General features: G+C 41.1%; 2 protein-coding genes across 3 annotated transcripts in view; both read right to left on the bottom strand.

The window, feature by feature from the left end:
• Positions 1-25,990, bottom strand: part of KDM5B (lysine demethylase 5B) — an 83,243-nt gene that overhangs the window by 37,837 nt on the left and 19,416 nt on the right. For both annotated transcript variants that reach the window (XM_054461948.1, XM_063647146.1), the window contains exons 2-5: positions 11,037-11,114; positions 8,585-8,707; positions 7,070-7,240; positions 864-998 (exon numbers count right to left, since the gene is read on the bottom strand). In XM_054461948.1, the coding sequence (XP_054317923.1) occupies positions 864-998; positions 7,070-7,240; positions 8,585-8,707; positions 11,037-11,114 (507 nt within the window). The remainder of the gene's footprint in view (positions 1-863; positions 999-7,069; positions 7,241-8,584; positions 8,708-11,036; positions 11,115-25,990) is intronic.
• Positions 1,058-1,473, bottom strand: LOC129019589 (cytochrome c oxidase subunit 7C, mitochondrial-like). The gene has a single exon (XM_054462500.2). The coding sequence runs from the start codon at positions 1,360-1,362 to the stop codon at positions 1,171-1,173; it is 192 nt and encodes a 63-aa protein (XP_054318475.1). The 5' UTR covers positions 1,363-1,473; the 3' UTR covers positions 1,058-1,170.

Raw genomic sequence — 25,990 nt, 5'->3', positions numbered from 1 at the left:
TAGCTAGGCATGCATGGCATGCATCTGTAGTTCCAGCTACTTGGGAGGCTGAGGTGGCAGCTATCACCTGAGCCTGGGAGTTCAAAGTTGCAGTAAGCTATGATCATGCCACTGCACTCCAGTCTAGGTGAAAGAGCAAGACCATCTCTAAAAAGAAGAGGCGGCTGGGTGAGGTGGCTCACGCCTGTAATCCCAGCACTTTGGGAGGCCAAGATGGGTGGATCACCAGGTCAGGAGATCGAGACCATCCTGGCCAACACGGTGAAACCCGTCTCTACTAAAAATACAAACCAAATTAGCCGGGCGTGGTGGCACATGCCTGTAGTCCCACCTACTTGGGAGGCTGAGGCAGAAGAATTGCTGGAATCTAGGAGGCGGAGGTTTGCAGTGAGCCAAGATCGCGCCACTGCACTCCAGCCTGGGCAACACAGCGAGACTCTGTCTCTAAAAAAAAAAAAAGTCTGAGAAAAGTGGCTTTAACTGTCTTCTAACCACTCTGTTTAAAAAAACTCCTAATCTTCATGTTTTCTAGCCTTAATCTCCATTAAACAATGCCCAACTTTGTAAGGGTAATGGGCAATCCAAGTAGGAACACAGGAACACCAATTCTTCTAAGGTCTTGACTGGTAACAAGCAGCTGTCTGTCCAGGCAGCATAAACTTAGAAAGACTTCTTCGATTCCTTACCCCTTTGATGGCACAATTCACCCAAGTGTAAAAGCTAGAATACAAACAGCATCCCTTTGTGAGATTAACAAGGTTCAACACTACAAAGAGCATACACATGAGAGAAATCCAGTGCCAGACAGCCATTGGTATTAGGGCTTGAGAATTCCTTCTAAATTAACCTCATGAGGCTCTTACCTCTGCTCTCATGCGTTTTGCTCGTCGGGCTGGGGGGCACGTTTCCGAAGGCTGCACAGACTGCCTCTGGGGAATATCATGGGGTTTGTACTCCTTGTCCTTAGTGTCTGTGGTCAGGTTTGGCTTCTGCAAACACTGGAAATAACAACTGTGCTGATAAATTCCCTCCTTTTGCTTTTTTTTCACATCATAAGTTTCTTGACAAACATATCTAGTATGCCACATGAGTTCGAGTTTGATCCACTTCCAGAGGCTGCACCTCTTAAAATACTCTTCATATCTGTTAAATGGAGGAACTGAAACACCCTTATGATTTAAGCAGTTGGTGTCTTACTACAAGGAAGGGTGTAGCAAATGCAGATCCAAAGTACAAACACATCTTAGCTAGTAACGACCACTTGTTTTCCACTGAAAATGGCAAATTCTTCCCAGGGCCCTCCTCATAGTGGCTCCTACGGACCACAGAGGTTGTGAACCTCCGGATGCTCTGGCCCAACATAGTGCTGCTGGAAGCTCTGCAAAAGGCGCAGAGACCGAGGACGGATGAAATGGCGGCACCTCACCAAGACCTTTTTTTCACGACCTTGTTCCCCGGTGTGCAAGGACTAAAAGGATTCCCTCCTTTTTTAATCTTAGAGAGTTTCAGTGGACTTTTGTAAGGTACATTTTACAACTATTTATGTAGACAACAGGCCTACAACTTTTAAAAATCTAAATAAAAATAAAGACAAGTCTGCAGTTACCAACCACATACATACATCTATACAGGTTTAAAACATTAAAAAAAATTTTTAACAGGTGGTGTTGCTTTGATTTTTCATTGCTGACATCATCAGGTTACAACAGGCCATAGCAGTCTCAAGGCATTCCCAATGAACCACTTGGAATTATTTGTGCTTGTGACTGTCAGTTAATAGAAGGTTCATAGTTAGAAAGGCCCCTTATAAGCTCCCAGAACAATTTTCCATATTAAAAATACCTCATTTTTAACAAGTGTTTGGAATAAAAAAAAAATTAGGAATCCAATATGTTTTCTAGATTTTACAACTGTATAGTTTCAGATACAACTAGCAAAGTTATCCAAAGATATCACCTGAATTGAGAAAACAGGTCATTTGACTAAAGTAGTCTTCCTCACTAGGGTTTCCATTTACCACAGTATATCCCTACAGAGTCTAACTCGCAAGGCAAAGATCAACGGGTAGCCCACAGCAATAACTTTGGTTCTGATCAGAAATGCATCTCTTCTTGCTTTGGTTTTTCTTTTTAGTTTTATTCTAAGCTGGCTAAAGGAGGGTATTTAATGCCAATATAACATTAACACGACAAAATATTGCCACCGAAGCTAATATGAATTTCAGGTAAGCACTACTTTTTCATAACAGGACCCACGAACATCACGAAAAACCTTTGTAAAAGTAAGTTCCACAAGTAACCCTCTAGGGTGTGTTATAGCAGCTATATCTGGAATGAGATACATGGAAATAACAACCTTCCTGAAGCACTAACACTATGGGCACAGTTACTACCATAGAATCTCACTAATGAGATTCGCCCCTTTCCCCCTCACATTTGCAGAAATACAGAGACTGGGGGAAGAACAAAATAAAGTACAAAGCAACAAAATGATAAAATTGATTTCTCATAGTTAAGAAATATTATACTATTAAAAACTGACTCATTACTCGTTAACAAGTAATAAATCTACCACTGGTAAGAGCGCCCTATAAATATTAAATATTCTGCTCATTCTATTTAAACCTACATATTGATTTGATCCAGAAAAGTTAACTATTATATTCTTTTTTTTTTTTTTTTTTGAGACGGAGTTTCACTCTTGTTGCCCAGGCTGGAGTGCTATGGTGCGATCCAGACTCACTGCAACCTCCACCTCCCAGGTTCAAGCAATTCTCCTGCCTCAACCTCCCGAGTAGCTGGGATTACAGGCATGTACCACCATGCCTGGCTGATTTTGTATTTTTAGTAGAGACGGAGTTTCTCCATGTTGAGGCTGGTCTCTAACTCCTGACCTCAGGTGATCAGCCCGCCTCAGCCTCCCAAAGTGCTGGGATTACAGGTGTGAGCCACCGTGCCCAGCCTACGGCCTATTATATTCTTTTTTTTTTTTTTTTTTTGAGACAGAGTCTCACTTTGTCGCCCAGGCTGCAGTGCAGTGGCGCCATCTCGGCTCACTGCAAGCTCCGCCTCCCGGGTTCACGCCATTCTCCTGCCTCAGCCTCCCGAGTAGCTGGGACTACAGGCACCTGCCACCACACCCAGCTATTTTTTTGTATTTTTAGTAGAGATAGGGTTTCACCGTGTTATCCAGGATGGTTTCGATCTCCTGACCTCATGATCCACCCGCCTCAGCCTCCCAAAGTGCTGAGATTACAGGCGTGAGCCACTGCGCCCAGCCACCCGGCCTATTATATTCTTAATAGTCAAGCATTTACATTCTGAAAAAAGTTGGTCAGGCGCGGTGGCTCAAGCCTGTAATCCCAGCACTTTGGGAGGCCAAGGCAGGTAGATCACTTGAGGTCAGGAGTTTGAAACCAGCTTGGCCAACATACTGAAACCCCGTCCTTACTAAAAATACAAAAATTAGCCAAGGTGGTGATGCACGCCTGTAATCCCACCTACTCGGGAGACTGAGGCAGGAGAATCACTTGAACCGGGAGGCATACGTTGCAGTGAGCCGAGATCATGCCACTGCACTCCAGCCTGGGTGACAGAGCAAGACTCTGTCTCAAAAAAAAAAAAAGAAAAGAAAAATTATGAGACAAATTAAACACCCAACAATTGAGAGAAACAAATATTCTGTTTTTTAAAAAAATTTGTATAGAACATTGCCTTCTATTCTATAACAAGTCCTCAGTTGAGCATTTAGAGTATGTTTAATGAAAGCATGCACAGGGGAATAAAACCTGTTCATCATCTAAATTAATCCCCTTTATGTATCCAATGTACCTTCTATTTGAGACACAAAAGTATGAGTGATTAGGAAAATACTAATTAAGCTGAATGACATAAATTGTATTAAGCAGATGATCACAAATTCAGATGCGATATACGTGGCTCCTATCTCCTACTAGTTAGTCTCAACGGTTCCATCATCTATGGTCAGCTTGGTTCTGTAAGGATTTTGCAGATCTAAGAAAATCATGCCCTGTAGTTTTTTAGAATAAATATGAAGAGCTTTATTATTTTGTTCCAAATCGCAATTAAAAATACACACGATATGGTTTTATATCTAATGTTATTAACATACAGATGCTAATTTTAACCTTTACTTGAGAAACTAGGACTTACAGGTGATTAATAACATCATCATGCCATAAGCACATCATCCCAAAGGCAGAGAAATCCCTTAAGACATTTAGAAAACATGATGATGCAAGATTGAGGCCTCTGTTCCACTGGAACAGTGTATCAACTTTTCTCAAGCTTCCTAAAATTTAACTTACACCCTACTTCACCCTTTTGCAATAATTCCTTTACTGTACACCTCTGTTTTTCTTAAGTATATGTTCTTCAATTCTTCTCTCCCTAATAACTATTTCAAAAATCAGAAATAGTTGTAAAAATTTACATACAAGGAATGTTCATCATAGTATTATAATAAAAAACTAGAATTGACCTAAACATTCTACTATAGAAGACATCAAAATAAAGTCTGGCTATAAAAAACGGATTGCCGCAGTCATTAGAAATTGCATTTTCAAAAACTATTCAATGATACGGCAAATGCTCATATGATTAGTAAAAAAACCTAAGATGCAATGATGTATATAAAGAGTACACTTCCAATTTGTGAATGTATGCATAAAAATAGCCGTGAGAGAAATAACAGGTGGAAGGATCAGGAGTGATTTTATATTTGCCATACTTTCCTCCTATGTTTTTAAACTTTCTACAAAGAATGTGTATCACTTCCTAAAACATACTTGGCACAGAGTAAGTCCCTCACAAATATCTACCTATACTGTAGATGCAATGTTTACAAAAGGGTACCTTTAAATACTTATTCCTTTCAGACCCCTTGATTGTATAAATACTTAAGTGCTTTTTAACCATAAAACTACATTGTCTTTTTAAGTATATAAGTGACATGTTTCTAAAATGTTACAACCCACAAAGCATCATTAAAGGGACTCTCTCTCCATTTATTCACTATAACTTCCATACTTAGGAAGAGTTCAAGAAGAGAAAATTAATCTACTACAGGCAACTGTATCTAGATCTGACTATAAGAGGCAAAAAGGTTCCACATTCAACATTCTATTTTTTATTTTTTATGTTTGTTTATTTATTTTTTGAGACAGTCTCATTCTGAGTCTCATTCTGTCACCCAGGCTGGTTTGCAATGGCACGATCTCGGCTCATTGCAACCTCTGCCTCCCGGGTTCAAGCAATTCTCCTGCCTCAGCCTCCCAAGTAGCTTGAGATTACAAGCGCCTACCACCACATCCAGCTAATTTTTTTTTTTTTTTTTTTTTGTATTTTTAGTAAAGGCGGGGTTTTGCCATGTTGGCCAGCCTGATCTCAAACTCCTGACCTCTGGGGATCCACCTGCCTCGGCCTCCCAAAGTGCTGGGATTATAGGCATGAGCCACCGCACCCAGCCTATTTTTTATTTTTTTAAGTTTTTGTTTATTTATTTTTTTTTTGAGACGGGGTCTTGCTCTGTCACCCAGGCTGGAGTGCAGTGGCACAATCTCACCTCACTGCAACCTCCGCCTCCTGGGTTCAAGTGATTCTCCTGCCCCAGCCTCCCAAGTAGCTGGGACTACAGGCACGCACCACCACACCCAGCTAATTTATGTATTTTTAGTGGAGACAGGGTTTCACCATGTTGGCCAGGATGGTCTCCTTCTCTTGACCTCATGATCCGCCCACCTTGGCCTCCCAAAGTGCTGGGATTATAGGTGTGAGCCATCGTGCCCAGCTCACATTCAACATTCTAAACAATTTCATCCATGGGCTCACTAAACATTCACATAATGTATTAAAAAAAAAAATTTTTTTGAATGTCAGATTGGTTACTTTCTTCTAGGCTAAAAAGTGTTCACCTGGAATCAATAAGGGAGAGAGGGAAGAAAAACAAAATCTACTGGATTTAAGCATTACAGATGGTGTGTTTGTGTGTGTATAGTATTAGGACGAGACTTTGTTTAGTGATTTACCCCTCAAAAATTATGTTATTCTCTTCCTACCTCTCTACAGCACAGAAAACAATTCTTAAAGTTATAGGGCTCACTGCTGTAGTCCTAAAATAACTCAAAGGGTGTGAATGGATAATGACACCCTTCTTCTTTCTACCAAGGCCTGGAAATAAATGGGAAGCTTTTACAGTACTGTTTTACCTAAAAGTTTTTAAGTGAATAATTTCACAAATACCATTTTGTCAGAAATGAACATGGCTACATAGGAATTACTAGAAGAGGAACCCATTAGCTATGTAGCATTATAAAATCCCCTTTTACCATATCAACATTCTGACAATCTCCTCAAAAATCTCAGCTGGCAAAAGAGAATAGGTAGGCAAGTTATTTCACAGCTTATACCTTCATATGACAGCCAGGAATACTTTAGCTACTTTAAATTTAAAGAGAATGCAAAGTTGTAACAAGTAGATAATAATCAACTCCTCAGCTTTGGACAGTAAAAAAATTAATTTCCTCCACAATCTTACTCATTCCAGAAACAAACTTCTAAGTATAGCTGCTCTCAAAGCAGAACAAAAACACTAGCGGAAAAAAACACAAAACAAGGTCTTCTTTTTTTTTTTTTTTTTTTCAGATGGAGTCTCAGAGTCTCGCTCTTTGCCCAGGCTTGAGTGAAGTGGCACGATCTCGGCTCACTGTAACCTCCACCTTCTGGGTTCAAGCGGTTCTCCTGTCTCAGCCTCCCTAGTAGCTGGGATTACAGGCACACGCCACCATGCCCAGCTAATTTTTGTATTTTTAGTAGAGACGAGGTTTTGCCATGTTGGCCAGGCTGGTCTCAAACTCCTGTCCTCAGGTGATTCACCTGCCTTGGCCTCCCAAAGTGTTGGGATTACAGGAGTGAGCCACCGCACCCCGCCAAAACAAGGTCTTCTAAAACAAGGTCTTCCAAACACAATCAAGGCTTTTTCATTTCCCTGAAAAGACAATGTACCAATAAGTAGTAAGATAAAACAGGTTAAGGCTAGCCCCCACACTTACCCTTAGGCTGTCTCCAGACAGGAATAAGTTATAGGGGTTGAGGATTCGTTCATAATGCCCTCTGATATGTGAGCCCACTGCTTTGCCAGGAGCAAACCCCATCTTGGTAGCAATTTTGGTCCATTTTCTATCCTTGCAAACAACTGCAAATCCACCTTCTTCTGCAACTAACTGTTAAAACAGCAAAATTAGAGACAACTATACGGAAGTCACTTCTAATCACATCTAAGTATGACTCCAAGGGGAAAATGTTCTTGGCTATGGTTATCTTTTAAAAACATGTTTTGCCAATCAAATATATATATATACATATACATATATATATACACACACACACATATATACACACTATTAATTTGAAGTTAGAAATTTTAAACATCTCTCTTGACAACATGGTCCATAAACATTTTGTCCCCTCTAAGCTAGTTTTCACACCCCCAAAGCAATCATGTGGAAAGAACCAGGTTACCTAAAACTAAATCTCTACCAAAGAAGGGACTGTAATACTTGGTCTTACTCTGGGCTCTTAAATAAGTCTCCAAAAACTAAAGACTAGGATGCATGCCAGCATGTTTGATGGAAAGAATGTAAATTTCAGAATCAAATGGGCCTGGTATTGAATTATGGCTCAGTTTCTTTTTTTTTTTTTTCTGAGACGGAGTTTCTCTCTTGTTGCCCAGCCTGCAGTGCAATGGCACAATCTCAGCTCACTGCAACCTCCGCCTCCTGGATTGAGGCCATTTTCCTGCCTCGGCCTCCTGAGTAGCTGGGATTACAGGCATGTGCCACCAACACCCAGCTAATTTTGTATTTTTAGTAGAGACGGGGTTTCAACATGTTGGTCAGGCTGGTCTCGAACTCCTGACCTCAGGTGATCCACCGACCTCGACCTCCCAAAATGCTGGGAGTACAGGCATGAGCCACCACGCCCGGCCATGGCTCAGCTTTTTTTAGCTTTTTTAATCACCCTGAGCCTCAGTTTCCTTATCTGTAACAAAAAGAAATAGCTTGCAGAATTTTTGTAAAGTGTGAAAATGAGAAAAACAGGTGGCAGCAAAATATTCCACAAGGCTTCAAGACCTGATGATCCTCATCACTCAACTGACTTGAGAATCTCATTTCACACATCTCAAAAAATAAGTTTATTTGTTCTTTCTTTTTTGAGACAGGGTCTCGCTCAGTTACCCAGGCTGGAGTGCAGTGGCGCAATCACAGCTCACTGCAGCCTCCACCTCCTGGGCTCAAGTGATCCTCCCTCCTTAGCCACCCAAAGAGCTGGTACTACAGGCACATGCCACCATGCCTGCCTAATTTCCAAATTTTTTGTAAAGACAGGGTTTCCTTATGTTACCCAGGCTGGTCTCAAGCAATCCTCCTCCCTTGACCTCCCAAAGTGCTGAGAGTACAGGCGTGAACCACCTGGCTGAGCAATAAGTTCCTTTTTAAGGCAAAGAAGATCAAATTCATTCTGTTAGTAAGATTATAAAATAAGTAAGATGGTCATTAGCCCTTTACCTTATTAAGCTGAAATAAGTCCAAGATCTTCCTCTCCACATGTGGAATTTTCAGAGTACTTCCCTGTAACTCCCAGTACTTTGCAATCTGGTCCAAGAAATTCAATTTTACACGAGTTTGGGCCTAAAAGACAAAGAATTGAGTTTTCATCTCATTTAGCTTATTTTAAAGCTCCTATTATCTGCCCATGTGATATTTTCTTTCACAGAATATTTAAGTACAATACCACTTAAAAAATTTTTTAATTTAATGCTCTTTCAGCAAAATCATATAATACCACTTTCTAAATTCAATGAGAAACAGCCAAAAATACACAAAATAAAGCTGGTTAAATAATTATACATGGCCGGCCGGGCACGGTGGCTCATGTCTGTAATCCCAGCACTTTGGGAGGCTGAGGCGAGCGAATCACAAGGTCGGGAGTTCGAGACCAGCCTGGCCAACATGATGAAACCCCCATCTCTACTAACAAAAATCAGCCGAGTGTGGTGGCACATGCCTGGAATCTCAGCTACTCAGGAGGCTGAGGCAGGAGAATTTCTTGAACTCAGGAGGCAGAGGTTGCAGTAAGCTGAGATCACACCACTGTACTCCAGCCTGGATGAGACAGTAAGACTCCGTCTCAAAATAATAATAATTATACGGCTGAGCGGTGGCTCATGGCTGTAATCCCAGCACTTTGGGAGGGCGAGACGGGTGAATCACGAGGTCGTCAGGAGTTCGAGACCAGCCTGGGAGACATGGTGAAATTCCGTCTCTACTAAAATACAAAAAATTAGCTGGGCGTAGTGGCAGGGGCCTGTAATCCCAGCTACTCAGGAGGCTGAGGCAGGAAAATCACCTGAACCTGGGAGGCGGAGGTTGCAGTGAGCCAAGATCATGCCACTGCACTCCAGCCCAGGTGACAGTGCAAGACTCCGTCTCAATAAAACAGAAAAATTAAAAAAAAAAAAAATTATACAGGTGGTAGCTCACACCTGTAATCCCAGCACTTTGGGAGGCCAAAATGGGCAGATCACTTGAGGCCAGGAGTTTGAGACCAGCCTGGCCAACATGGTGAAACCCCATCTCTACTAAAAATACAAAAATTAGCTGGATGTGGTAGTACACGTCTGTAATCCCAACTACTCAGGAGGCCAAGGCAGGAGAATCACTTGAACCTAAGAGGCAGAGGTTGCAGTGAGCTGAGATTGTGCCACTGCACTCCAGCCTTGGCGACAGAACAAGACTCTGTCTCAAAAAAAAAAAAAATATATATATATATATATATATATAATATATAAAAAAATTTATATTATATATAAAATTTATATTATATATAAAAAAATAATATATATATTATATATACACACACATACATTAACTCAACAAAAATTTAATTCAGGCTGGGCATGGTGGCTCATGCCTGTAATCCCAACACTCTCGGAGGCCGAGGCAGTCGCATCACCTGAGGTCAGGATTTCAAGACCAGCCTGGCCAAAATGGTGAAACCCCATCTCTACTAAAAATACCAAAATTAGCCAGGCTTGGTGGCACACACCTGTAATCCCAGCTACTTGGGAGGCTGAGGCAGGAGAATCACTTGAACCCAGGACGCAGAGGTTGCAGTGAACCAGGATAATGCTGCTGCACTCCAGCCTGGGCGACAGAGCGGGACTCCATAACAAAAAAAGTAAAAATTTTAATTGACTGTTAAAAAAAATTTAATTCAGCCCCTACCACGTGACAGACAAGGAATTAAACACTCAGTAAACCTTCCTGTGACGTAAGTAGGCACTCTGAAAGGAACTTAAGTAGTACCGTAAGCACAATTCCATATTACTGTTTAAAATTATATGGCAAGTAAATAAGCTTTTATATGCCCAGCTTTGGGAGGCAGAGGCAGGAGGATCGCTTCAGCCCAGGAGTTTGAGACCAGCCTGGGCAACATACAGAGACCTCATCCCTACAAAAAAAAAATACAATTCTGTGTGTGTGTATCTTCACATATGTAAATATATATATATAAAATATAGGGTCTTGCTCTGTTGCCCAGGCTGGAGTGCAGAGTGCAGTGGCACAACCATGGCTCACTATAGTCTTGACCTCCCAGGCTGAAGCAATCCACCCACCTCAGCCTCCTGAGTAGCTGGAACTACAGGCACACACCATCACACCTGGCTAATTTTTTAAATTATGTTTTAGCAGAGACAGGGTCTCGCTATGTTGCCCTGGCCAACCCTCCTGCCCCAGCCTCCCAAAGTGCTGAGATTACAAGTGTGAGCCACCATGCCTAGCCAATTCGATATTTTAAAGACCTGTTCTCTACAGAAAGAAATGTTCTTATTTGCTCAAATACAAATCTAAAAACAGATTTACAATGGTGATTCTGTAACAATTTTAATATATCGTAATAATTTCAAAGACAGTCCCCCTGGAATACAGGCAAACAGAACAATAGTGAAGACATTACCTCCAATTCATTCAGTCTCTGGATACGTGGCGTAAAATGAAGTTTATCAACATCACATGCAAATGGCGGCTGCCAATCCTAGGAGAAAGCAAAGGCTCTTATTAGAATAACTTATAACCATTTGACATTTAAAAATTTGTTTTAAAATTAAAACCCAGGTTAGGTAAATCTTTTTCTAACCAATCAAACAAAATAGAACACAGAGTAGTGGTTTCTCAACCTTTTGTCCATGAGAGCAGCAAAATATGTATGAATACCCTTTCCCAAATAAATGATACATCACATATACACCTCTCCCCACAAGCCTTCCCACTGAGCAATGTCACTGAGCCTATAAAAAAAAAAAACACTCATTTAGGCAAAAGACACTTTGACTTCTGTATTACCATAGAAGTATCTCATTTTTTATATAACAGCTATATATCTATAACTTTAAAAAACAAATTTAACCTTCCAGTCACATTAACTTTTAATTTTTTTTTTTTTTTGAGATAAGGTTTCACTCTGTTGCCCAGACTTTTAAGTGCAGTGGTGTGATCACAGCTCGTGGAAACCTCTGCCTCCCAAGTATCTGGGACCACAGGTGAACACCACCACACTCAGCTAATTGTTTAAGGTTTTTGTTAGAGACGAGGTGTAGGTACATGTATTGCCCAGATCAATCTTGAACTCTACGGCTCCAATGATCCTCCCACCTTGGCCTCCCAAAGTGCTGAGATTACAAGTGTGAGCCACTGAGCCTGGCCCACACTTTTCTTATTAAATAACTTTTCTTATTAAATTGAGGGTAAATTCTACAGTGGTGTCAGGGGGAGAAAAACTGACATCCAAATCCAATTTTAAAAGTCATCCTTGGCCGGGCAAGGTGGCTCAACCTGTAATCCTAGCACTTTGGGAGGCCGAGGAGGGTGGATCACCTGAGGTCAGGAGTTCAAGACCAGCCTGACCAACATGGTGAAACCCTGTCTCTACTAAAACTACAAAAATTAGCCAGGTGGGGTGGCAGGTGCCTGTAGTCCCAGCTACTCAGGAGGCTGAGACAGGAGAATCGCTTGAACACAAGAGGGAGAGGTTGCAGTGAGCCGAGATCATGCCATTGCACTCCAACCTGGGCAACAGAGCAAGACTTCATCTCAAAAAAAAAAAAAAAAAATTGTCCTTAATACGTATACTCGTATAGACAACTGTTCTCTAGAGAATTTTCCTATCATGGAAGAACTGCCATCATGAGGAAGTAATCAGACAATTAAAAAAATACATATATATATACACACACACATATATATGTATGAATTGTTACCTACAAAGGGAGAAAACTGGAAATGAATGTCTACAACAAGAGAACAGCTAAAGGTATAAAAATGTGTTAATAGGTTTCAGTCTGGGATAATGATGAAAGGGTCTGGAGGTAGACAATGGTGATGGTTGTACAGCAATGTAAATGTACCCAATGCCACTGAACTGTATCCTTAAAAATGGTTACAAAGGCAAAAATTTAATTTTATGTACATTTTAATATTTTAATACAACGAAAAAAGCAAAAAAGGAAAAATGTACCCTGTAGTATAGATCTTTTATTTATTTATTTATTTACTTATTTATTCACTTTTTGGAGACAGAGTTTCGCTCTGTCACCCACGCTGGAGCACAATGATGTGACCTCAGCTCGCTGCAGCCTCCGCCTCCCGGGTTCAAGCGATTCTCCTGCCTGAGCCTCCCGAGTAGCTGGCATTACAGGCATGCGCCACCACGCCCAGCTAATTTTGTATTTTTAGTAGAGATGGGGTTTCACCATGTTGGTCAGGCTGGTCTCAAACTCCTGACCTCAGATGATCCGCCTGCCTCGGCCTCCCAAAGTGCTGGGATTACAGGAATGAGCCACCACACCCAGCCTAGATCTCTATTTACTAATGTGGGAAGATTTTCCCTATATATGTTAAGGGGTCAGGGGGGTGGAACAGGCTTTACAGTAGAAAAATAAAACACTGGAAAGCTATCTAGAGCAAAAAGGCTCACAACGGTGGTTGTCCTTAGTGGTAGGGTTATAGGTAATTTTACATCCTTGTTTGTTTTAAATATAATCCAAAATACATTAAATATTTATTAAATAATAAATGTATTATTTCAGATTGTATGAATATATTAATGAGGAAATTCACAGCCTTTAAACTCAATTTTATACCAAGTTTATCCTAAGAAAACAATTCAACCGGCCCGGTGCAGTGGCTCACACCTGTAATCACATCACTTTGGGAGGATCATGAGGTCAGGAGATCAAGACCATCCTGGCTAACACAAAAAATTAGCCGGGCATGGTGGCACGCGGCTGTAGTCCCAGCTACTCGGGAAGCTGAGGCAGGAAAATGGTGTGAACCCAGGAGGCGGAGTTTGCAGTGAGCTGAGATCGCGCCACCGCACTCTAGCCTGGGTGACAGAGCGAGACTCCGTCTCAAAAAAAAAAAAAAAAAAGAAAGAAAGAAAGAAAGAAAGAAAACAATTCAACCAGCGTTGAATGGCCAGGCTCACTGGATCACACCAGTAATCCCAGCACTCTGGGAGTCTGAGGCAAGCAGATCACCTGAGGTCAGGAGACCAGCCTGGCCAACATGGTAAAACCCTGTCTCTACTAAAAATACAAAAAAAATTAGCCGGGTGTGGTGACACATGCCTGTAGTCCCAGCTACTCAGGAGTCTGAGGCAGGAGAATCGCTTGAGCCCAGGAGGTGGAGGTCGCAGTGAGCTGAGATCATGCCTTTGCACTCCAGCCTGGGCGACAGAGTCAGACTCCGTCTCAAAAATAAATAAATAAATAAATAAATATAAAATAAAAAATAAAGGAAGAAAAAACAAAATACATGAATGAAATTAACTGCAGCATTACATTAGGAATGTACGATTATTATGGTATTACAATAACACTGAATATTATATAGCATTTAAAAGTGCTAGATTTATAAAGAGTTCATAACAATCAATAAGACAAAATAATAACTTACAGAAAAATGGGCAAATTGTATCAACAGCCAAAAGGGAAAAATGGCCAATCGTAAGACTGGCGCCCAACTTCACTCAAAATTCAAGAAATATACAAACTCTCATTGTTTTTACCTATCAGATTAACAGTGCATGCCTTGTGACCCAGCAATTTTATTTTTATTTTATTTTATTATTATTATTTTTTGAGATGGAGTCTCACGCTGTCACCCAGGCTGGAGCACAATGGCATGGTCTTCACTCACTGCAAGCAAGAACTGAACATCCCGGGTTCAAGCAATTCTCCTGCCTCAGTCTCCCAAGCAGCTGTACCACCATGCCTGGCTAATTTTTGTATTTTTAGTAGAGACGGGGTTTCACCATGTTGGCCAGGCTGGTCTTGAACACCTGACCTCAAATGATCCACCTGCCTAAGCCTCCCAAAGTGCTGGGATTACAGGCGTGAGCCACTGCGCCTGGCCGTCACCCAGCAATTTTCTGATAGGAACTTACAAACATCTATTACCACTCACAACCACCTCGATATAGGCAAAAGGAAATTCACTGCAAAATTCCTTCAAGTTAAAATGTAAGCATCTATCAGTAGAGAAAAAGCTAAATAAATGTTGGTATATCTATAACCAACAATAAAAATCACTCAGCTATAATAAAAAATATCTAGATGTTCTAAATATGGAAAGATACCCAAGCTTCAATGAGTAAAAAACTAGAACAAAAACATGTATTAGGTTGGTGCAAATGTAATTGCAGCTTTTGCCATTACTAAAAAAAAAAAAAAATACATATATATGTGGCAAAAGCTGTAATTTTGCCATTACCTACATATACATATGACAAAAAACACAATTACGTTTGCGCCAACCTAATAACGTTGTGTTGAATTTTACATATGCAGATTTTAAATAATATCACAATAATAAGGAAAAAAGAGGCTTTTTTAACATTTCAAATTTGTGCTGTTGGAACTTATCATTATAGATTGCTTTTAGTTTAGAATAAAAATGAGGGCCAGGCACAGTGGCTCATGCCTATAATCTCAGCACTTTGGGCTGCAGCGCCAGGAGGATCACTTGAAGCTAGCAGTTTGAGACCAGTCTCTACCTGTCTCTACCAAAAAATGTAAAAATTAGGCATAGTGGTGCAAACCTGTAGTCCTACCTACTCAGGAGGCTAAGGCAGGAGGATGACTTAAGCCCAGGGGTTCAAGTTTACAGTGAGCTATGATTGTGCCACTGCACTCCCGCTTGGGCAACAGAGCACGAACCCAGCTCTAAAATAAATACATAAATGAAATTTTGTTTTGTTTTAGTGATAACAAAGACTTCAGTAAAAATGCCTGCCGGTGATGCATGATAAAATGTTAAGCTAAAAAGCAAAGGTAATATGGGTAGGCCTTCAAGTGTTTAACATAGTTGTACTGCCTTTTTATGGTTAATGTTTTAAATGTCAGTTAAAAAATACTATACTTTGTTAAAGTTAAAAAAAACCTCCATCTCAAGTGAAAAAGATTAAAGTCTGATTTATTTTTGTTTAGCTCAATAACTAAAAGCTAAAGTAATGTGTTTAATTTGTACAGAACACATCCTAGCAAAAAGAAATCACACTGCTTCTTGATATTCTATGGTAGGCTAAAAGGAAGAGCCTTTATATTGCTCAGAGCTTTGCTTCTAGTGTGTTATAAAAGCTGTTGGTTTTCAGAAATGAATTGATCTGGGTTAAGGTGAGATCAAAAGCCTATCAAAAATAATGTGTCAGAATATAGAAGTAAATGTTCAAATATTTAGTCTTAACATACTTTCAAAATGGCCTGAAAATTTTAACAACTAAGACTTACAGGTGATATATAATGTTATTCCCTGATTGATCAGATAATATACCTTCTAATCCCAAAACACAATTATAAAGATATTAATTTGATGTTCTCAAAAGCCTGTATATTAAAGTTTTACAAATTAAAATGAGCTTCTATCTATATATGAATATATACACAGTATGCTTATTTTAGCCTAAAGCTAAAGTGAATCCTGAAAATGATTCATCAAATGGAAATTAGTACATATCTGTCAATAAGGATGCTCATACAGTGGGTATAATATGTTTAAAACTAAAGAAATAGTTGAGAAGATCATTTTTGCATGAAAAATGGATCACTACAAACTCTGTCATCTCTTCTGGTTATAAAGAATGAGAGAAGAGATAAATGTCATTCAGTTTTGGGACATTCACTGTCAGCTGCAAAACTAGACTCCAATAAAAAAAATTAAATTTATTTGTAATGTTCACTATCATATGGAACTAAAATACCTTTGGCAAAGTCTGTCCACAATGGGACACGAATTTTTTTTTCTTTTCATTTTAAGTAGAGATGAGGTCTCGCGCTATGTTGCCCAGGCTGGTCTTGAACTCCTGGGCTCGAGCAATCCTCACACCTAGGCCTCCCAAAGTGCCAGGATTACAGGTGTGAGGCATGGCAGAAGCCAAGCCATGACTTTTAAATGGGGGGGTAGGGGAAGCCATTATGAAAGGTAAATACAAGAGATCATAATAAAGCTTCTAAGGTGAAAATTTTGAAAAATAATCTTCAAGTTATGTAGCCAAATAAATAATCCAAATCCCCACTTAGAAACGTTGTGATAAAGTTTAACTTGATGCTTAAGTGTCTAAAAGGAATATAATGTAAGCTGGCCAAAAAGTAAAACTTGTACTCCCTACCAATAAAACTGATCATAAATCACTTTTTCTAACATAAAACAGCCTTTTCATACTAACTAGATGTAACAAGAATTTGTAGATTACATGCAGTTCCATATAAATTCCTCGCTGAGATTATTTTAATTTCCTTTACTTTCAAAACTTGAAAGTAAGCCAGGTGTAGTGGGGTTCACACTTTGCGAGGCCAAAAGGGGGAGGGCTGCTTGAGCCTGAGAGCTCAAGACCAACCTAGGGGCTGGGCGTGATGGCTCATGCCTGTAATCACAGCACTTTCGGAGGCCAAGGCGGGCGGATCACCTGATGTCAGGAGTTTGAATCCAGCCTGGCCAACATAGCGAAATCCCATTTCTAATAAAAATACAAAAATTAGCCGGACGTGGTGGCGCATGCCTGATAAAATACCTCTCTCATTCTTTATAACCAGCTACTCAGGAGGCTGAGACAGGAGAATCACTTGAACCCAGGAGGCGGAGGTGGCAGTGAGTGGAGATTGCGCCATTGCACTCCAGCCTGGGTGACAGAGCAAGATTCTGTCTGACAAGAAAAGAAGAGAAGAGAAAAGAGAAGAGACCAGCCTAGACTCGGAAACATATTGAGGCTCTGTCTCTACAAAAAAAAAATTAAGTTAGCCAGGCATGGTGGCATGCATCTGTAGTCCCAGCTAATCAGGAGGCTGAGGTGGGAGGATTAATTGAATCCAGGAGGTCAATCCTTTAGTGAGCCATGATCATGCTACTGCACTGCAGCCTGGTGACAGAGCAAGACTGTCTCAAAAAAACAAACAAAAAAACTTGAAAATGGTTTTATTTTAACCCTTACAAGATAAAGTACAAGAACCTTATTATTTAAAAGTTCAGGCCGGGTGCAGTGGCTCATGCCTGTAATCCCAGCACTTTGGGAGGCCGAGGCAGGCGGATCATGAGGTCAGGAGATCGAGACCATCCTGGCTAACACCGTGAAACCCCGTCTCTACTAAAAAAAAATACAAAAAATTAGCCAGGCGTGGTGGCAGGCGCCTGTAGTCCCAGCTACTCGGGAGACTGAGGTAGGAGAATGGTGTGAACCCAGGAGGCGGAGCTTGCAGTGAGCCAAGATCACACCACTGCACTCCAGACTGGGGACAGAGCGAGACTCTGTCTCAAAAAAAAAAAAAAAGAGAGAAGTTCAATTAGTTTCCTTAGGACTCAAAAATGTATTCCTTAGGAAGGCAATTAAGTAGAAAGTTGAAGCTTCAAAATCCTCAGAGGCCTGAGAAACATCAGGTAAACATTTTCCTCAGTGCCAGCATTAACTTAACAACAACTAAAAGCAGATTTAACTGAGAGAAATGTTTAAAAAATAAAGTCAACCACTGTGAGAACAACTTTCAAAAGATGCTGAAGATTTTTCCAAAAAATGCCAGGAAAATTCACTCTGTAGAGGATCTGCTATTAACATCCACATATTTAATATATTAGAATACTGTTTTTATCCTTCTAATTATAGAAAGGCTGTCATTTTGAGATCTGATAATTGGCAAAATGAAAAAGTATATGCTCTACAGAGGCTACGAAAGTTGGCTCTAACTCCCTGCAGACAAAACCAATTAGAAATCAGTGTCACAAAAGCACATTCTTGTTAGTTTACCAAGAATAACATCAACTAAGGACCAAAGCATTGCTTTAATTGTATATGTTCTATGAAACCCAGTCATCATAGAATAAATACACTTGCAAGTTAGCAAATCTTTCAGGCGAGGATGACAAAATTTAACTTTAATATAAACATCAGAATAACAGATATATGAAACATAAAAGAACACTTTCTCATCAAGTAAATGGTTTTAGGTCAGTAATATGCCCTTAAAACACCTGCACAAATGCAAAAGGTAGAACCAGGTCTATCACAACCATTGTAAACTCCTATAAAAGACAAGCAGAGTTAACTATTTATGAGAGCCCCTGATGGAGTCTAATTGCCACTCACTGATAGGTGTCTATCAGAAAAGTTTTGTACGACAAAGAATTGCATTCAAGGTCTTCCAAACAGGGCCAGGAGCGGTGGCTCACGCCAGTAATCCCAGCACTTTGGGAGGCCCAGACAGGCCTTGAGGCCAGGAGTTCAAGACCAGCCAGGCCAACGTGGCAAAATCAAGTCTCTACAAAAAATACAAAAATTGGCCAGCCATTGTGGCGCACACCTGTCATCCTAACTACTCAGGAGGTTGAGGCATGATAATTGCTTGAACCTGGGAGGCAAAGACTGCACTCCAGCCTAGATGACAAAGTGAGAGCCTGTCTCAAAAGAAAAAAAAAAGTACAGACTACCTTTTAGGACTATGGTGAGAACTGATTTTACAAATATAAAGGTTTTTTTCATTAAATTGTAAAGTAAAAGTAACAATTATAATTATGTTAAGTTCTGACCACTGAAATATGAATTTTGCTATACAAAAAGTGCTGCAACCTCAACTTTCAAGGAGCATCTGACCTCTAAACCTTACTTACCTTTAAGGACCCTATCCTTCCAGTCTAACCCTAGTTGGCATGTAATTGTCAACTAGCACATTTTATCATAGCCACTTTAACACAGGTTAAAGGCCTCCTCTGTATTTCCCCATTTTAACCTCCTCTATATTTTCTCATTGTTATTTCTCCGATGGTCATTTTTTTTAAAACACAGTGAGGCCATTTACCTTTACCTTGTACATCAAAATAGATGTCAAAAAGGACAGATTCTCAAGTCACACTGCCTGGGTTCAAATCCTAGTACTACTGTATGGCTTTGTACTAGGTTAAGTTCCTTGTACCTTACGTATGTGAATAAAGGGATAATTGTGAGAGTTAAGTAAAATAATACAGGTAGAACCCTTAGACAACATTTACTTTACTTTATTTAAGTAAATGGTCAAAAAATATTAGTTTTGGGAAGGTGTGGTGGCTCATGCCTGTAATCTCAGCACTTTGGGAAGCCAAGGCGGGCAGATCACGAGGTCAGGAGTTCGAGAGCAGCCTGGCCAACATGGCAAAACCCAGTCTCTATTAAAAATACAAAAGTTAGCTCGGTGTGGTGGTGCACACCGGTAGTCTCAGCTACTCAGGAGGCAGAGCACGAGAATTGCTTGAACCCAGGAGGCAGATGATGCGGTGAGCAGAGATTGCACCACTGCATTCCAGCCTGGGCAACAGAGCAAGACTCCCAATTAACAACAACAACAACAAAAAAAAGTGCTGGTTTTTCTTAGGAAAATATTCATGTTGCAAAGCTTTCGTTTCCAAGTGGCCTAATGCAGGCTTGTTTTTTGTTTGTTTTTGTTTCTGTTTTTTAAGAGACAAGGTCATCCAGGCTGGAGTGCAATGGCATAAACTTGGCTCATTATAGCCTCAATCTCCTGGGCTCAAGTGATCCTCCCACCTCAGCCTCCAGAGTACCTGGGACTACAGGTGCACACCACCATGACCAGCTAATTTTTTTTTTTTTTAAGAGACAGGGGGTGGGGGGTCTCACTATGTTGCACAGGTTGGTCTCAAACTCCTGGCCTCAAGCGATCCTTTCCACTTTGGCCTCCCAAAGTGCTGGGATTACAGGTGTGAGCCACCACACCCAATCCAACCTTGCTTTTTAAAATAAGAGCACATATTGTTAGATTTCCATGCTTAAAGAGCTTCTAAGATTTTTTTTTAGATATATAGTTCAAGGGTAAAGGCAGACACACTGAGAGTAGAGCTGCTGGGATGGCAATGGAATTGAACTTGTATACTGTAAAAGTTAACACTGTAGCCAGCAAACCTAGGTATGGTTCCATGATAGCAGTATTTCACATTTATTAGGTTGGTGCAAAAGTAATCGCAGTTCTGCCATTAAAGCAAAAATGCAAAAATGGCAAAAACCACAATTACTTTTGCACCAACCTAATACCATGCCATTTCCTGTGTGCCCACTATACAAAACTTCTTGACTGCATGTTCTCTTACTGGGGGCAAAAGCTAAGCAACAGAATAGATTTAAAATAATTTTAATACAAATGTAAGGCTTATTACTGAAGTTTTAGAAAATACACATATTGGCCGGGCGTGGTGGCTCACACCTGTAATCCCAGCACTTTGGGAGGTCGAGGTGGGTGGATCACCTGAGGTCAGGAGTTCGAGACCAGCCTGACCAACATGCAGAAACCCCGTCTCTACTAAATATACAAAAAGCTAAGATCTTAGACCAGCCTGACCAACATGGAGAAACTCCGTCTCTAAATATACAAAAAGCTAAGATCTTAGCTCTACTCCTACTGAGTCATTTCTTTGCAGAATCAAGTTTCCCTTTTTTTTTTTTTTTTCTTTTTGAGACAGGATTTTGCTCTGTCCCTAGGCTGGAATGCAGTGGCACAATCATAGCTCACTGCAGCCTCAAACTCCAGGGCTCATGCAATTCTCTCACCTCAGTCTCCCAAGTATACATGCATGCCACCACATCAGGCTAATTTTTTAAAGAAATTTTTTGTAGAGTCAGAGTCTTGCTATGTTGACTAAGTTGGTCTCAAACTTTTGGGCGCAAGGGATACTCCAACCTTTGGCCTCCCAAAGTGCTGAGATTACAGGTGTGAGCCACCCATCCGACCAAGTTTCCCTTTTTAATACTGCAATAACTCAACGTTTTGTCCTTAGGAGTCCTTTAAAATCTTAAAAATTGAGGACCTCAAAGAATGTTAATTTACATGGATTGTATCTATAGATTATCACATTAAAAATTAAAACTGAAACATTTTAAAAATGAGTTAATCTCTTTAATCTGTAATGCATTGTATTATTTTGCAAATCTCTTTAATGTCTGGTTTAATAGAAATAAACTGGGTTTTAATTTCTTCTCCAATCAGGTGTGGTATATTGTTTTGGTTAAAAGTATGTGAAGTAGGCCGGGTGCAGTGGCTCACACCTGTAATCCCAGCACTTTGGGAGGCCAAGGCGGGTGGATCACGAGGTCAGTTCGAGACCATCGTGGCCAACATAGTGAAACCCTGTCTCTACTTAAAAAAAAAAAAAAAATACAAAAAATTAGCTGGGCATGGTGGCGGGCGCCTGTAATCCCAGTTACTTGGGAGGCTGAGGCAGAATCACTTGAACCCGGGAGGTGGAGGTTGCAGTGAGCCAAGATCACACCACCATTGCACTCCAGCCCGGGCAACAGTGTGAGACTCTGTCTCAAAAAAAAAAAAAAATTATGTGAAGTAAATCTGGCCTCTCACAGATATTTAGTTGAAAGGGGGGAGTTTTCTTGGATCCACTGAAAGGGTCTTGGGAACCCTCCAAGGGTTCTCGGCCCACACCCTGGAAGTAACTGCCCTATTGAACGCCCTGCAGATCACCCCATACAATCTGTCCTTCCAAAGAACTCTTTCCATCCAGATTTAAAACACAGCCCCTTCAAGTGTATTCTCCATTCACTAATAGTGATTTACTGACCACCTATTTTTACAATGTCAACATTTTTAGAAAAGTTATACCTGGGTCAACCCAGTCTTCCCTAAAGTCCTATCACCAAAAAGACCCTGAAAATACCAATGCAATCATGTGGACTTTTAATAGTCATTATTAAAAATAAGTACCAAGGAATGAGAACTTGTACTATAACTTTTACAGATAGGCCACGGTGAAAGCTATCAGTTTTAAAGAACTTGTTTCAAAGATTATTTTAGCTTCTGAATATTAAATACTTGGGAATGCAAAGCACTGTTTCTATGGAATATTATTAAATAAAAATATAGTAGTAATAAAGGGATATACCATGGCATTTACTGTTTAAGCATTAGTCACATTAAATTCCTCTTTCACCACTTTTAATAAAACTTGGTAATAATAATGATCTGTATTGTATTGGTATTGGTATTGGTATTGGTAGGTCCTCTAAACAGGAAAGCATTATTTCTTTCATGTCAATCACAGACATTTTATGATACTTCAATCACTGAATGGGATGAGAAGAAATTTCAGATCCTTCCCCCTACATCAATTATAATTGGTGCACATATTACTTCAGCATGCCTATACCAAGCCATGCTGTAATCAAGTATATGTAATTTCACAGTTTTTCCAAGGAGGTTTTTAGTAACTAGTTTTCATTGTGTTTTTTTCCATACCTAGAATCCAGGGAAGAAAAAATTGCTGGCAGAAAAGTGAGGCTGCCAAGGTTAAGAAAGGATTACATACTTTAAAAAGATTCCGAAAATGATCTGTCTGTCAGGGGGAAGGGATTTGGGAAAGAGGTTGGACTCTGACCCCAACCTTGCCTAAGCAACACCCAAACCTACCTGGGCACTAAGGGCAGGGGAAGCTTAAACATCCCACACCCTAACTTTAAGGCCTCATTAGATCTGTAAACACACGCCTGGAGATTCAACATCAGGGTCAGGAAACGATCAGAAGTGAGACTAAAAATCAGTCTGAGCCTCAAAAAATACTACAAGATGGTAAAATCTTTGTTGTGTCAATATCCCATCTAAAGATGACACATTTGCAATTGTATTAAAGAAAGAAGGGCCGGGCACAGTGGCTCATTATGTCTGTAAGCCCAGCACTTTGGGAGGCCAAGGCGGGTGGATCACTTGAGGTCAGGAGTTCGAGGCCAGCCTGACCAACATGGTGAAACCCCATCTCTACTGAAAATACAAAAACTAGCAGGACGCGGTGGTGGGCGCCTATAATCCCAGCTACTGGGGAGGCTGAGACACGATAATCACTTGAGCCCAGGAGACAGAGGTTGCAAAGTGAGCCGAGACAAGTGAACTGAGATGGTGCCACTGAACTCCAGCCTGGGTGACAGAGCGAGGCTCCACAGGAAAGGGAAAGGGAAAGGCAAAGGGAAAAGGAAAGGAGAAAGGAAAAGGGGAAAGGAAAGGAAAGGAAAGGAGGAAAGAGAAAGGGAAGGGGAAAGGGGAAGGGAAGAGAAAGAGAAAAAGAGAAAGGGAAGGGAAGAGAAAGAGAAAAAGAGAAAGGGAAGGGAAGAGAAATGGGGGAGGTGAGGGGAAGGGAAGAGGGGAAGGGGAGGGAAGGCAGGGGAGGGGAGTAGAAGGGAAGAGGGGAAGGGGGAGGGGAGAGGGAAGGGAGAAGGGATTCGAGGGGAAGGGAGGGGGAGAGGAGGCAGAAGGTAGGGGAGGAGGAAAGGAAGGCAAGGGAGAGGGTAATGGGAAAGTTAAGGAAAGGGGAAGGGAAGGTGAGAGGGAGGGGTGGGGAAGGGGGAGGGTAATGAGAAGGTTAGGGGAAGGGAAAGGGAAAGGGAAGGGGAGAGGGAAGGGAGGGGAAGGGGGAGGGTAGGGGAAGGGAAGGGGAAGAGAAGTGAGAAGGGAAGGGGAGGGGGAGAGAAAGGGGGAAGGGAAGGGGGAAGGGTAGGGGAGGGGAAGGGGGAAGGGGGAAGGGTAGGGGAGGGGAAAGGGGAATGGAAAGGAAAGGAAAGGAATTAAGACAATTCAAGACCAGCCGGAGCACCACGGCGGGACCCTACAAAAAAAAATTTTTTTTTTAAATTAGCTAGGCATGGTAGCATGCACCTGTAGTTCCACCTACCTGGGAGGCTTAAGACAGAGAGAGAGAGAGAGAGCAAGAGAAGCAAGCCTGAGCAACACAGTGAGATACCATCTCTACAAAATGTTAAAACATTATCCAGACATATTGGCACGTGCCTGTAGTCCCATCTACTGCAGTGAGCTACAGTGGCGCTGCTGCATTCCAGCCTGGGAAACACAAGACCTCATCTCTAAAAAATAATAATAAGGCTGAGTGCAGTGGCTCATGCCTGTAATCCCAGCACTTTGGGAGGCCGAGGTGGGCAGATCACTTGAGATCTGGAGTTCGAGACCAGCGAGGTGGGCAGATCACCTGAGGCCGAGGGTTCGAGACCAAGCCTGACCAACATGGAGAAACCCTGTTTCTACTAAAAATACAAAAAATTAGCTGGGTGTGGTGGCACACACCTGTATTCCCAGCTACTCAGGAGGCTGAGGCAGGAGAATCTCAAACTCGGGAGGTAGAGGTTGCAGTAAGCCGAGATCACGCCACTGCACCCAAGCCTTGGCAACAAGAGTGAAACTCTGTCTCATAAATGAATGAATGAATGAATGAATGAAAGGTAGGCCAAATGCAGTGGCTCATGCTTGTAACCCCAGCACTTTGGGAGGCCAACCAACCGGATTGCTTGAGCCTGGAAGTTTGAGACCAGCCTGGGCAAGGCAGCAAAATCTCATCTCTACAAAACATATTTAACACAAAAATTAGGCCAGGCACCATGGCTCACGCCTGTAATCCCAGCACTTTGGGAGGCCGAGGTGGGCAGATCACTTGAGGTCTGGAGTTTGAGACCAGCATGGTCAACATGGCAAAACCCCGTCTCTACTAAAAATACAAAAATTATCTGGGTGTGGTGGCACACACCTGTGATTCCAGCTACTCGGGAGGCTGAGGCAGGAGAATTGCTTGAACCTGGGAGGCAGAGATTGCAGTGAGCCGAGATTGCGCCACTGAACTCCAGCCTGGGTGACAGAGTGAGACTGTCTCAAAGAAAAAATAAATAAATAAATAAATAAAAGAGTTGCAAGAACCTACACCCTAGGCCCCTTTTGCCCTTCCACATAGCATTAAAGGCACCATCTTGAAAGTGGAGACCAGGCCAGCACAAGACATCAAACCTGACAGCGCCTTGATCTTGAGTTCCCAGTCTCCAGTACTGCAAGAAATAAATTTCTATTATTTATAAATTACCCAGTCTCAGATATAGTTATATCAACACAAATGAACTAAGACACTGACCAAGCTTCAAGGCTAGATCTCCTACTTTAAAGAGATAAGGATGTACTAATAATACATAGGCATGCTCAATTTAGGATGGTAGATAAAAGTATGTCAAAAGATCTTAAAAGAAACTTACCCTATGATATATTTCAGACTATGCTGTGTGACTGTAGTAGCGCTGGTATTATCAAATGCTTTACTTCTTTCAAATTTATTGCCATAGTCCAAAGTAAATTTGATTTGAAAGATAACCCACTTTAGCCTAAAATATGAGGAACTTGCAGCCTGATAAAACTGGTTTTCTTTTGAATGGCTGCCTGGTATCAATGGGATATACTCTATAAAAACTGTAATTATCTACTTTTCCAGGGTTTTACAGCTGGGTCTAAAGTTGAGACTTCAGAAATATCACCATTAAGCCACCTAAGTCTGAAATACAAACAATGAACTTAACTATTTTCTCCTTAGCTTCCTAACAACACATTTCCTGGTACCTCC

This window comes from Pongo pygmaeus, chromosome 1 (assembly GCF_028885625.2).
Source record: "Pongo pygmaeus isolate AG05252 chromosome 1, NHGRI_mPonPyg2-v2.0_pri, whole genome shotgun sequence".
Lineage (NCBI taxonomy): Eukaryota > Metazoa > Chordata > Mammalia > Primates > Hominidae > Pongo > Pongo pygmaeus.
Note: the sequence above shows the minus strand (reverse complement) of the source record. Positions and strands in the feature narration are given on the sequence as shown.

What these genes read in the sequence shown, in the direction of transcription:
- LOC129019589 (XM_054462500.2), bottom strand. Translation starts at nt 1,362, where the DNA reads ATGTTGGGCCAGAGCATCCGGAGGTTCACAACCTCTGTGGTCCGTAGG.